This window comes from Chrysemys picta, chromosome 6, assembly GCF_011386835.1.
Source record: "Chrysemys picta bellii isolate R12L10 chromosome 6, ASM1138683v2, whole genome shotgun sequence".
Lineage (NCBI taxonomy): Eukaryota > Metazoa > Chordata > Testudines > Emydidae > Chrysemys > Chrysemys picta.
In genome coordinates this window covers 90,659,703-90,672,409 of record NC_088796.1, presented here as the reverse complement: position 1 = coordinate 90,672,409, position 12,707 = coordinate 90,659,703, and the positions used below count along the sequence as shown (strand labels likewise).

The 12,707-nt window shown below is 45.5% G+C and overlaps 1 protein-coding gene across 6 annotated transcripts in view; it reads right to left on the bottom strand.

Annotated features, from left to right (window-relative positions):
• Window positions 1-12,707, bottom strand: part of FRMD3 (FERM domain containing 3) — a 234,146-nt gene that overhangs the window by 40,278 nt on the left and 181,161 nt on the right. For all 6 annotated transcript variants that reach the window (XM_005296806.5, XM_005296807.5, XM_024103352.3 and 3 more), the window contains one exon: window positions 7,852-7,973. In XM_005296806.5, coding sequence (XP_005296863.1) covers window positions 7,852-7,973 — 122 coding nt within the window. The remainder of the gene's footprint in view (window positions 1-7,851; window positions 7,974-12,707) is intronic.

The window sequence follows — 12,707 nt, the reverse complement described above, 5'->3', positions numbered from 1 at the left end:
AATCCACAAGAAAAAACAGTTACCTACCTTTTATAACTGTTGTTCTTCAAGATGCGTTGCTCATGTCCATTTGATTCTAGGTGTGCGCCGCTGGAGATTTTTGCCTTAGTGGTATCTGTAGGGTCAGCTGTGGCGCCCTGTTAAGTGCCGCGCTCATGCGTCAGTATATCAGGTGCTGCCGGCCCTGCACCCTCTCAGTTCCTTCTTGCCAGCAACTCCGACAGAGGGGCAAGAGGGCGAGTAATAGAATGGACATGAGCAACACATCTCAAAGAACAATAGTTACGAGAGGTAGGCAACTGTTTTTCTTCTTTGAGTGCTTGCTCATGTTATTTCCATTCTAGGTGACTCACAAGCAGTATCCCCGTAGGTGGGCTCAGAGTTCACGGTCTTGCAGCTTGCAACACTGCTCTACCGAAGCCAGGAGTGTCTTGAGCTTCCTGGGTAAGCGCATAATGAGACATAAACGTGTGGATAGACGACCAGGTAGTAGCCCTGCAGATATCCTGAATCGGCACCTGGGCCAGGTAGGCTGCCGACAAAGCCTGAGCCCTAGTCAAGTGGGCAGTCACTGTTGCTGGTGGAGGCACTTGGGATGAGTTCCCCCTGGGGTGCCACCTGGAACTGGGGTACTGCTGAGCCCCCTGACTCACCAGCCTGGGCTCCCTCTCACACTGTACTGCTGTGGAAAGCTTCAAAGCCTTCCAGCCTGCACTTTCACCAGCATTCATATAGGTAGGGACACACCGAGCTGCAGTTACATGCAGGCTCTCTAATCACCAGCTTCCCAGGCTGACAGATTCTTAAGGCACAAGCTGCCCTGGCTCTGCAGCTTGGGTTTTCCAGGATTTCATACACAGCCTAGAAATCCCTCTAGCCTGAGACCATCACTTCCTAACCATCGCCACGGGAGACCGGTGCCTCAAGTAGGAGGATTGGTGTCTGGGCCAGGGGATAGGTACTGCGACAGAGACCACTCCCGCTGTCTCAGAGACTGGGATCTGTGCCGAGGAAACAGCCGGTGGGAGGATGATCGGTGCTGGTGGTACGGTGACCAGTGCCTTCCTCTAGGCGACCTGTGTCAAGAGGGCAAAGACCATGAGCACAGTGCCAGCAATCTAGGACATCCCACAGAAGACAGAGACCTGGGGCATGGAGACGGAGGGTGCTGTCTCATCTCTGAAGATTGGCATCCTTCACCCACCCTCTGGGGGGTCTTTACGGATGGCTTTCCCTCACCAGGAGCCTTTGCTGTGTCCTGTCACACATGCAGTGCCGGCGGCGCTGGTAGAGGCCTCTGTTCTCTGGGCACCAGGATAGCCTGGGAAGGCATCGGCCCTGCCACCAGTCAGGGTCCCCTACCACTCCCTGGAGTCGATGGCGGATCCTTCAGGGGGCTTGGGGACTCCCTGGGGGGGGCATCCCCATGTGGCTCCGGTGTGGGGTGTCAGCCCAAACTGGGTCCTTTGCCCTTCTTGCTCAGTGCCGGGTAGTCGCTCTTCTTCGACCTCTTCTTAGGCACCGGCGATGGGGAGCAGTGCCAAGTGGAGCCCAGTGCCAGGGGTGCGCTTTGCACCAAGGCTGAGGTGCTAGGGGCAGTCTCCGTCTGGGAAGGCTCGGATGCCGGGCAGAGAGCAGCCTCCAGGAGGAGGTCCCTCAAATGGATGTCTCATTCTTTCTGAGTTCTGGGACATAAGGTCTGCCTTAGACAAAGAAACGTGTATTTGATTCTCTTTCTGAGTTCTGGGACAAAAGTTCTTACAGATGCAACATGTCCTTCACATGTGATTCCCCAAGCACTTGAGGCTGCTATGTGGGTCACTAACAGGCATAGGACTGTTACAGTCAGAGCAGGGCTTAAAACCTGGAGCACGGGGCATGCCCCATCTCGGGCAAAGTCCCCGCTGGGATTCTCTCTCTAACTACACTACTTAACAACTACCGTACTTACTGTAAACAAACTATTTAAAAGGCCTTAAGGCTCGAAGACTGAAGTAGAAGAACTGCTAACCCTTGCAAGGAAAGGGAAAGACGCTCCGACTAACCATCATGGGCAGTAAGAAGGAATCGAGAGGGCGTAGAGCTGGCAGCACCTAATATACCAACGCATGAGCGCAGCACTCAAGAGGGTGCCACAGCCAGCCCTACGGATACCGCTAAGGCAAAAATCTACGATGGCCACGCACGTGGGCATGCACACCTAGCATAGAATCGATGTGAGCAAGCACTCGAAGAAGAATATAATTTTGAAACTTTGGGGCTTAAGATAGAGCAACCAGTTCTGCATCGGAGTGTTCAAACTGGCAACAAGTCATCTCAACCTGATATTTGGGTGATTACTTGCAAATTTAAGTGCCCACATGACGAACCAGGCACCAAACTTTGAAAATTTGGATCTGTTTGGTTGCTCTAAACAGAAATGCTTTTTTATTATTCACTTTTAAAACTTCTCTAACTGACAGAACAGTAATTTTTGATGCCATCACCAAAGTCTATTGGCTTTGCCTGCACTGCAATGGACTGCCATGACCTTCTGTCCAGTCAGAACACCCTTCCTTCTGTACTATTCATGCTTTTGCCTTGGGGAAAATTAGCAATACCATGCAGCATTACTGAACAACTTGTGTATTTATGGAAGAGAATTTCATTTTACAGGCAAGTCTACACAATGTGCTTAGATTTTTAGGAATGACATTAGATATGTTAGAATGATTGGGATTTATTTTTAGTCCCTACATTTTGTTTGTTTTCCCTTCTCAAACAATTCTCCTAAGCACAAACAGATAGGTTTGAAGTTGTTCAAAATTTCATACAGAAGGTTTCCTGTGCTGTAGTTCACTTTGATATCTTTGTTACTTAGCAACTTTCAAATAATTGGCATGAAATCTACCTCATTGCCTGGCAGTTTCTGTAAAGTAATTTAGTTTAATACTTCTCATAGACTTGGCCAACTTGTGAATTAATTTCTCAGGCAATTTTAGGAAGCAAAGCGATATTTTCAAGGAAACACAAGAAATGGTAACACAAGAAACCACCAAGCCACTGCATATTGGGCAATTCATTCAGCTACCACATAATAAGGTTGATTGAAATTCAGGGACAAGCAAGAGGTGCTAGGCTAGCAGGTGAAATATTGACAGGGCTAACACTGGTCTGGGAGTCAAGAAACTGGTTTCTACTGCTGGCTCTGCTACCAGTTAACCATGTGAATGCAGACAAGTCATTTAACTGCTCTGAGACTCTGTGTAAAGCAACTATTAATGCTTACCCCTGTTCATAAGACTGACACAAGCACCTCTGTAGTCACATTCTTCACACTATTGTAATAATCTTTGTACAAAATATGCCTTGTGAGGTATCATTTGAAAACTAATAACTCACTGATAATTAATATTCTTGTATGATGTAAGCACACCGTGGGTATTAAGAGTTATGAATATATGCTAGAATTATGACTAAAGTGTGTTTAAAGTAGGCATGCAGGAAGAGTTGGTAGATAGGTCTGCCTTAGACAAAGAAATGTGTATTTGATTCTCTGACCACCCCAGTCTTCAGACAAAGACAATGAAGGTCCATTTTTACATATTAAGTAAACTAAGCTATTAAGCTAACAAGTGGAGGAAGAAAGAGCATGGAGCTTCCTTCTCCACCAGAGAACATAAGAATGGCCATACTGGATCAGACCAAAAGTCCATCTAGTCCAGTATCTTGTCTTTCAACAGTGGCCAATGCCAGGTACTCTAGGGGGAATGAACCGAATAGGTAATCAAGTGATCCATCCCCTGTTGCCCATTCCCAGCTTCTGGGAAACAGAGGCTACGGACACCATCCCTGCCCATCCTGGCTATCCTCCATGAATTTATCTAGTTCTTTTTGATGGACCTATCCTCCATGAATTTATCTAGTTCTTTTTTGAACCCTGTTATAGTCTTAGCCTTCACAACAGCCTCTGGCAAAGAGTTCTATAGATTAACTGTGCATTGTGTGAAGAAATACTTCCTTTTCTTTGTTTTAAACCTACTGCCTATTAATTTCATTTACTGACCCCTAGTTCTTGTGTTATAAGAAGGAGTAAATAACACTTCCTTATTTACTTTCTTCACACCAGTCATGATTTTATAGACCAGCGGTTCTCAAACTGTGGGTCAGGACCCCAAAGTGGGTCGCAGCCCCATTTTAATGGGGTTTTGGTTCTCAAACTGTGGGTCAGGACCCCAAAGTGGGTCGCAGCCCCATTTTAATTAGGGTTTCCAGGGCCAGCATTAGACTTGCTGGGACCCAAGCCTGAAACTGAAGCCCGAACTCCACCCCCACCCAGGTTGGCGGGGCTCAGGCTGCAGCTCCCTCTCCCTCCACCCGAGGCAGCGGGACTCGGTGTCCACCCCCTCCTGGGGTCATGTAGTAACTTTGTTGTCACAAGGGGGTCACGGTACAATGAAGTTTGAGAACTCCTGTTATAGATCTCTATCATATTCTCCCTTAGTCGTCTCTTTTCCAAGCTGAAAAATCCCAATCTTGTTAATATCGCCTCATGAGGTTGCCTTCCTCACAGTTTAAATGAACTTTACTTTGAGGGGAAACTCTCAGAAGAATCCATTTGAAAGGTTTACAGGTCTATAAAGATGGGAGGGCTGAACCTCAATAGAATTGAATGACCTGAATACATACAATATTAAATCAAATTATTATATACAATATTACTGTATTATAAACAAGTGTACTGAGTGAGGTCTTTTCTGAAAGCTGATAGCACAACTGTTAATTAATATAATTGTGAAATGCCTGTATTAACACTATATGAGGATTTATGGATACTTAATGATATTATTTATTAAAGTTTGTGGCCAAACAGGGAGAAACAGGTTCCCTGCCAGACAGGAGAGAAGGCAGCTATTTACCTGTCTCCTATGTAAATTAAGCATTGTGGAATCAAAACAAGAGAAGCCCCATTTACACAGAAATCAGCAAAGGACTGGGAAGTTCACAGGAAGGGAAGAAAAGCATGAGGTCATCCTGACTCTTGAAAAGAAGTCATTGAATTTTGGAAGATCTAAGAAAAGACGGAAGCCATCTTTTCCCTCGATCACCAGACAGGAACAAGGGAGTGGAGTTCACACAAGTTGTGAAAGATGGGTCCTTCAATCTGGGGAGGTGGAGAGAGGGTCTAAAGTGTCTGGAAACTGAATATAGTTGAGAAACCTGCTTAGGCAAAGAACTTTCACCCAGGAAGACAAGGGAAGACAGCGCCTTGTACTTATGTGGAAGGTCCTGACTGAGGGAAAGTAAGCCATGGCTGGGAAGAAGGAAGATTGATGAGAGAAACCATCTTGAACAGTCCATAATTTGCTAGATTAAGGTTTAGACTTTTAGATGCATGTTTTCACTTTTATTTCCTTTCTAACTATATTCCTTTTACTTGGCATTACTTAACTTATGTCCTATTATTAATAAATTTGTTTTATTTTAACTATAAACTAATTCACTGTGGGTTTAAAAGGAAGAGTGTATTTACCCCAGTTAATAAGATGTGATGTACTTGTGTGTCTTTAGAGGAACAAACTAACCTTATTATTTCTCTGAGTGGTCCACGAGAGGGCTGGACATCACAGAGCATATGGGTTGGGGAAAATTGAGGACTGGGAGTGTGGTGTTATCACCTTGCTGGATGTAACCACAGCTGGTGGTGGAAGCCAGAGCAGGGCTGTAGACAGGCTGCTGAGATCACAGCCTCTGAACCAGGGCTGTCTAGCACACAGACACTTCAGAGTGTGACCTGTATGCTTGCAGGCTAGTTGTGAACATCCCAGGCTGGGAGCTACAACAGCAAAGCATTGAGAGGCATCCAGGTTGCAGGGGAAGTGGTGACACAGCCCCTCACTGGGCTGGATAGCACCCAGGGGCGGCTCTAGCTTTTTTGCCGCCCCAAGCACGGCAGGCAGGCCGCCTTCAGTGGCTTGCCTGCAGGAGGTCCCCGGTCCCACGGATTCGGCGGCATGTCTGCGGGAGGTCCCTGGTCCTGCGGATTCAGCGGCATGCCTGCGGGAGGTCCACCGGTCCCGCGGCTTCGGTGTACCCGCCGCCGAATTGCCGCCGAATCCACGGGACTGGCGAACGTCCCGCAGGCATGCCGCCAAAGGCGGCCTAACTGCCGCTCTTGCAAGGACCAGCAGGGCGCCCCCCGCAGCTTGTCGCCCCAGGCACGCGTTTGGAGCGCTGGTGCCTGGAGCCGCCGCTGATCGCACCCCAAACCCCATAACAAAGACACTAAGATCTATGGAGGAAAATAATATACAAGTGCTAAGTATTATTACTAGCAGTCATAGTAATTTAATTATGCTTATGGTTCCTCCTAGGAGACAATCCATAGACAAACATTCGCATTAGGTCTTACAACTTTAAATCTAAAGTAACTATATCAGTATCTAATTGAAAGTCAAGGTGGCTACTGAACTGTACATGTTATTCATTTGAAGTCTATCAACATTATCCAGTGAGCACTACCCTTGACAGTTTTCAAAATTGGATTTCACTACTGCACCCTTTTCATCTTATCCACTTCTGCAGCTAGGAAACCCTATAGAAGGGACATTAGCTGATTTTGCCAAAAAAAGGCTGTTTTTTTCAAATTATTCTGTAATTGTGGTAACTGTCTTCTAGTAACACAGTATTTGGTGGTTATCTGGTAACCAGATAATGAAGTCACCATAAATACAAACCTTTCAAAGCTGTAGCTAACAAGTCATTTATTGTAAATTAACACTAATTACATAGTTATCTACAGTAATGGGTGAATGACCAGATGTTTAGCTAAGTACCCAAACATTCAAATGCTTAGCCAAACATCATCCAACCCCTTTGGATGAAATCCTGACCCCACTGAAGTAAAAGGCAAAATTCCCTTTGACATCAATAGAGCCAGGATTTCACTTTTTGGGTCTGTAAAAGGAAGGTAGAACTCTTATGAAAACAGACACACTTGTGAGATTTCTAGTACTTCCTGCTGCAGCAAGGTGAAACCACAAATTATTTCATCTCCAGCTCAATGAAATCAAATTCTCTGGTGAAATACCATTGGCTTTCCATATTTCTGGAAATTCCACAGGGGGGAATTTTTAGGTAGAAAGAATGTAATTACTTATGTTGAAATTAAGCCAAGATGTTGAGATTCATACCCTTACTTTTAAAAACCATGCTATGGGATCTTTAATGAACACGTCATCTGAGAGTTAGGTGCAGAATGTGGGCAAAAAGCAGTGAATAAGCAAACATGTAGACATCCTCTTTATATAAAGAATATACTCAAATGTTCAAAGAGTCCTCAGAATAATGTCGACAGGAGTCAATGGAGTTGCATTAGCAGAAAATTTGGGCTGGAATTCTTCTTCACTATGTCCTTAAATTCTATGTGGTTTTGTTGTGAAATCTCAAACAGCTGCCGCATTCCATCAGAGTTCGTTGCATGTCATTATTTAGTGGAATGATCCCCATACTTCTTACCTATTTTGCAGGTATGTTGTGAGGCTTTCTGTGTTTGTTTTTTTGAGTGCCTTTCACCTGAGGATCTCAAAACTGTAATCCCCATTAATTCCTCACCAAGACAATTATTCTTAAGTCATTCTACTTGCATAGAGCTTTCACACCACAAAAGTCTCAGAATTAGTAATAATTTTTCAATACAATGCACAGAGGAGTTAATGGTGTAATTCCTAATGGTAACTGTACAGCTATTTCCACACTTACTAAGTTGATATTGCACCTTTTAATTAATCTTTCCATGTGTACAGGAATGTTTTAACAACAGTTTATAACAGTTATGATTTTGAGTATGAACCAGTCAGATAATTGACTCACCTTCATCTAAAGAAACCTCTTCTTCCTCACTTGGAGAAGGGAGGAGGGGCTGTAGTGGTTCCATATTGATTATGAGTTGTTTATTCAAGGAATGAGAGCTACGACTCTGAGGAATGCTGGTTCTAAAAGCAAAGATAAACAGCATCAGTTTGTTCCCAAGAAATCATTACAAATAACTACAACTGCCTTTGCCCCGTCTCAAAATCATTTTGCATAAGTTATAATGGCCCTTTCCCCTCAAGGGGAACATGCCACTTATTGTGAATATCCTTTGACTCCTCCCCTATGTATTAGGTCACACCCTTGGCTGAATTGTGGCTCTGCATCTGAAGTTCTGCAGAGGGGCCAGTAGTGGCTCTGCAGTAGGGCGGCTTCCTGCTTCATTTAGCCTCACATCTTCTCATTTTATACTGCATTTCATCTTTACTGCTCCACTCCACGCGGCATAGCAGTGAGGAGAATACGGCCCATTAGAGAGAAAATGCTAATTATTTTGCTGAAGAACCATGCTCCACTGTCTCTGGGACTGGGTCAAGAATAAATCATGAGTGTTTCTGTCACTCTCATCACTGCATGAAGAACAGCTTTCACTCTAGACACTGCCTCTAAAACATGCCTTCAGGTCCTCAATCTGTTTTTATTAGTCGTTTATTATTATTATTATTATTAGCTCTTTGGTACAGCCTTCCCTGTTAGCAAGTGTTGATCTTGTTAGGGAAGGTTAAGAAGGTTCTAATTGACTCACTCAACCACTTGGCTCACTATCTTAGTCACTTGTTAAGAAGACGAGTAGGTTACTCACCTGTGCAGTAACTGACGTTTTTCGAGATGAGCGTCCCTGTGAGTGCTCCACTCCAGGTGTTGGTGCGTCGCTGTGCCATCATTTGGGGATTTTTACAACAGTACCCGCATGGGCCGTGCACATGCGGTGCCTACCTCATGCACTGATGGTGCCTCAATATCATGTGCGCAGCCCAGGCTTCTCAGTTCCTTCTCTACAATGGAGACCGCCCCAAACTCCAAAGTAGAGGGAGGAGAGTGGGTAGTGGAGCACCCACAGGGACACTCATCTCGAAGAACATCAGTTACTGCACAGGTGAGTAAACACCTCCTCTTCTTCTTTGAGAGATGTCCCTGGGTGCTCCATTCCAGGTGGCTAAAAAGCAGTATCCCTTAAGGAGGTAGGGACTTCGGATCTGGTAAGAAAGCTATAGCTCAGCTCGACCCATTCAAGTGTTGGTCAGGGTCCCTGAGTAAGAGCATAATGTTTAGCAAAGGTATGCTCCAAAGCCCAGGTGGCGGCTTTGCAAATATGTGTGAGGGGAATGTTACATAAGAATGCCACAGATGTTGACACAGATCTCATGGCGTGTGCCCTAATAGAAGGTGGAGGATTCATCTTCTTTAGTTGGTAGCATAGGCGGATGCAGTCTGCTATCCAGTTGGATAGTCTCTGAGTAGAGATGGATTTGCCTCTGGATCGTTCTGTGACTGAAATGAAAAGTTTAGGGGAGGCTTAGTCTATCCAAGTAAAAGGACAATGCTCTACACACGTCAAGTGTCTGCACTGTTGATTCAAAAGAATTTGCATGCGGTTTAGGGAAAAAGGTTGGTAAGTGGATAGGTTTGTTGATGTGTAAGTACGAGTGCACCTTGGGAAGAAATTTGGGATGCATTCAGAGCATGACTTTGTACTTAAAAAAATATAGTGTACAATGGGTCAGCCATGAGTGATCCAAGTTCTCCTACACGTCTGGTGGATCTAATCGCAACTAAAAATGCAGTTCTCATGGATAGATGTAGGAGGCAGCATGTTGCTAGCAGCTCAAATGGTTGGTGCATCAAGCATCTGAGAACCAAGTGCAGGTCCCAGGGTTGAATGGGTGGTCTAATGTCCAGGTATAGGGTCTGGAGGCCCTTGAGGAACCACTTTGTGATGGGATGGGCAAAGATAGTAGTGTCTCCAGTCTTATGGTGAAACACCGTCATTGCTGCTAGATGTACCTTTATAGAGCTAAAGGAGAGCCCAGATAGTCTAGTATTAATGAAAGAGGCGTGGAAGCAGGAGTGGTTTGCCTGATGGAGCATCAGTGAGTGAACCTAGTCCATTTATGGAGACAGGTGGTACGTGTGGATTGCATTCTGCTATTTTAACAGTACTATTTGTACCTGTTTAGAGCAGTCTAGTTCCTCATTAGAGAACCACTAAGGAGCCATGCTTCGAGGTGTAGCATCATTATGTTGGGGTGGTGTAGTTGACCCCTGGGTTGTGATAATAGGTTTGGAAGGGTGGGGGGGAGCAGAATCGGCAGGGAAACAGACATCCCTGTTACAAATAGGTACCACACCTGTCTGGGCCACGTAGAGGCTATTAGTATGACCCTGGCCCTCTCGCTCGTATTTTTTGTAATACTCTGTGAAGACATGGTATCCGGGGGAATGTGTGTAATAAATTGTCCTTCCATTTGATCATGAACGTGTCTCCCATTGAGTCCTTTCCAAGGCCTGCTCTGTAACAGAATTCCGGGCATTTCTTGTTGGTCACAGTTGCAAAAAGATCCAGTTGAGGGTAGCCCAATACTTTGAATATGTTGTGTAGGAGGGTATCATTTATCTCCCATTCGTGATCTAGGGGGGAAAGATCTCCTGAGCTCGCCCGCAGCAGTTTTAGTGAATCAGGTAGGTAGGAGGCTGAAATTTGGATATTGTATTGGAGGCACCAATTCCAAAGCTTCATAGCCACGGTGCAGAGCAAGTGGGATCAAGCTCCCTCTTGTCTGTTTATATAAAACATGCATGCAATGTTGTCGGTCATGATCCTGATGTTTTGGTTCTTGGGAGAAATTGGAGGCAGGTATTGCAGACCACTCAGAGCTCTAACAAATTTATGTATAGTGAGCTTTCTGTAGGGAACTGTAGTCCCTGAGTGGTATGGTGCACCATGTGTGGCCCCCAACCTGTGAGGGAAGCATCTGTGGTAATTATAACGGAGGGGAACTCCTGTACGAATGGGACTCCGGAGCAGAGGTTGTGTGGAAGAGTCCACCATGTGAGTGAGTCCTTGACTTTGATAGGTATGGATAGAAGATTGTTTAAACTGTGCACTTTTGGTCTGTAGACAGTGGTCATCCAACCCTGTAGGCACCGCATGTAGAAGCGTGCATTCTTGACCACAAAAGTGCAAGAGACCATATGGCCAAGAAGTTGCAGACAGTCAAGGACAGTGACCTGCGGGCTGTTCTGCAATTTGGCGACCAGATTCTTTATAGTGTTGAATTTGTTGAATGGGAGAGATGCGAGTCCGGTATGGAATCAAGGTGAGCGCCTATGAACTCCAGTCGTTGAGTAGAAGTTAATGTGGATTTGTTTTTGTTTATTTGTAGTCCAAGACCCTGGAAGTAGTCGATGGTCATCTGTGTGACTTGGAAGGCCTCCTCAAGAGTCTGCGCTTTGAGCAGGCAATCATCCAGGTAAGGAAAAATTATCATTCCTTTATTCCTTAGGTGCGCTGTTGCCACCGCAGGAATCTTGGAAAAGATGCAGGGTGCTGTTGAGAGGCCAAAGGGCAGAACCCTGTATTAGTAAGGATTTGAGCTCATAACAAATCTGAAAAAACGCCTGTGGGCGGGGTGTATAGTTACATAAAAATAAGCATCCTGCAGGTCAAGGGCTGAAAACCACTCTCCCTGCTCCAGCGCTGGAATTATGGTTGTGAGGGTAACCATTTTGAATTTTTGCTTTTTGACAAACTTGTTGAGTCGTCTGAGGTTGAGAATGGTTGCCATCTCCCACTTTTCTTATCTGTTAAAAAATAGTGGGAGTAAAACCCCTTTCCCCTGTGCTGATCGGTCACCATCTCCACTGCTCCTATTTGTAGAAGATGTTGCACCTCTGGGTTGAGCAAGTGGTCATGAGAGGGGTCCCTGAAGAGGGACGGGGTGGGTGGTATGGACAGGAAGGGGATGGAATAGCCCAATTGGAGAACCTCTATGGCCTATCTGTCCATAGTGATGGCTCGCCAGTTGTGGTAGAATGGGAGCTAACGGTGGCCAAAAGGTTGGATGGGAAGTATAAGCACTGGAGTGGTTGGGAGGTCTTCTATACCCTCAACCAAGGCTTCAAATCTGCTTATTAGGTGGAGGGGGTTGGGACAGTGCCGATGGCGTGGAGCAGTGGGATTGATGCCTAGGTCTCTGGCATTGTTGTTGCTGGTGGTCGTATGGCCTCTGGTGTTGTTGTGTGTAGGCTGGGTATCGTGGGCGTTGGCAAGGCTGATACCTGTATTGTCTTCTTCTAGTTGCCGGTGTAGGGATGCATAGGGATCTCAGCATCGCTCTGGAATCCTTCATGGTATACAGCACCTTGTTGGTCTTTGCTGCAAATAACTTTTTGCCATCAAAGGGGAGATCCTCCATGATGTTTTGCACCTCACATGGGAAAGAAGAGGAGGAAAACCATGAAGCTCGACACATAATGACGGCTGTCACAGTGGACCTGGCAGCTGTGTCCACAGCATTGAGGACAGCCTGTAGCGCCATGCGGGAAATAATCTGCCCTTCAGAGACTACTGCTTTGAATTGTTGTCTCATCTTCTGGGATGTCATTAATAAAGTCCATGAATTTCCCCTAATTTCTGTGGTCATATTTGGCTAGTAGAGCCGCATAGTTTGTTACCCTGAACTGCAGCGTAGATGATGCATAAATTTTGTGGCCGAGTAGGTCCATTCTTTTACTTTCCTTATCAGAGGAATGCTGCTGTTTGTTCCTTTGGGTGGCTGCTTCTACTACCAGTGAATTTGGTGCTGGATGCATGAAAAGGAATTCTGAGCCCTTGGAGGGGACATAATATTTCCTGT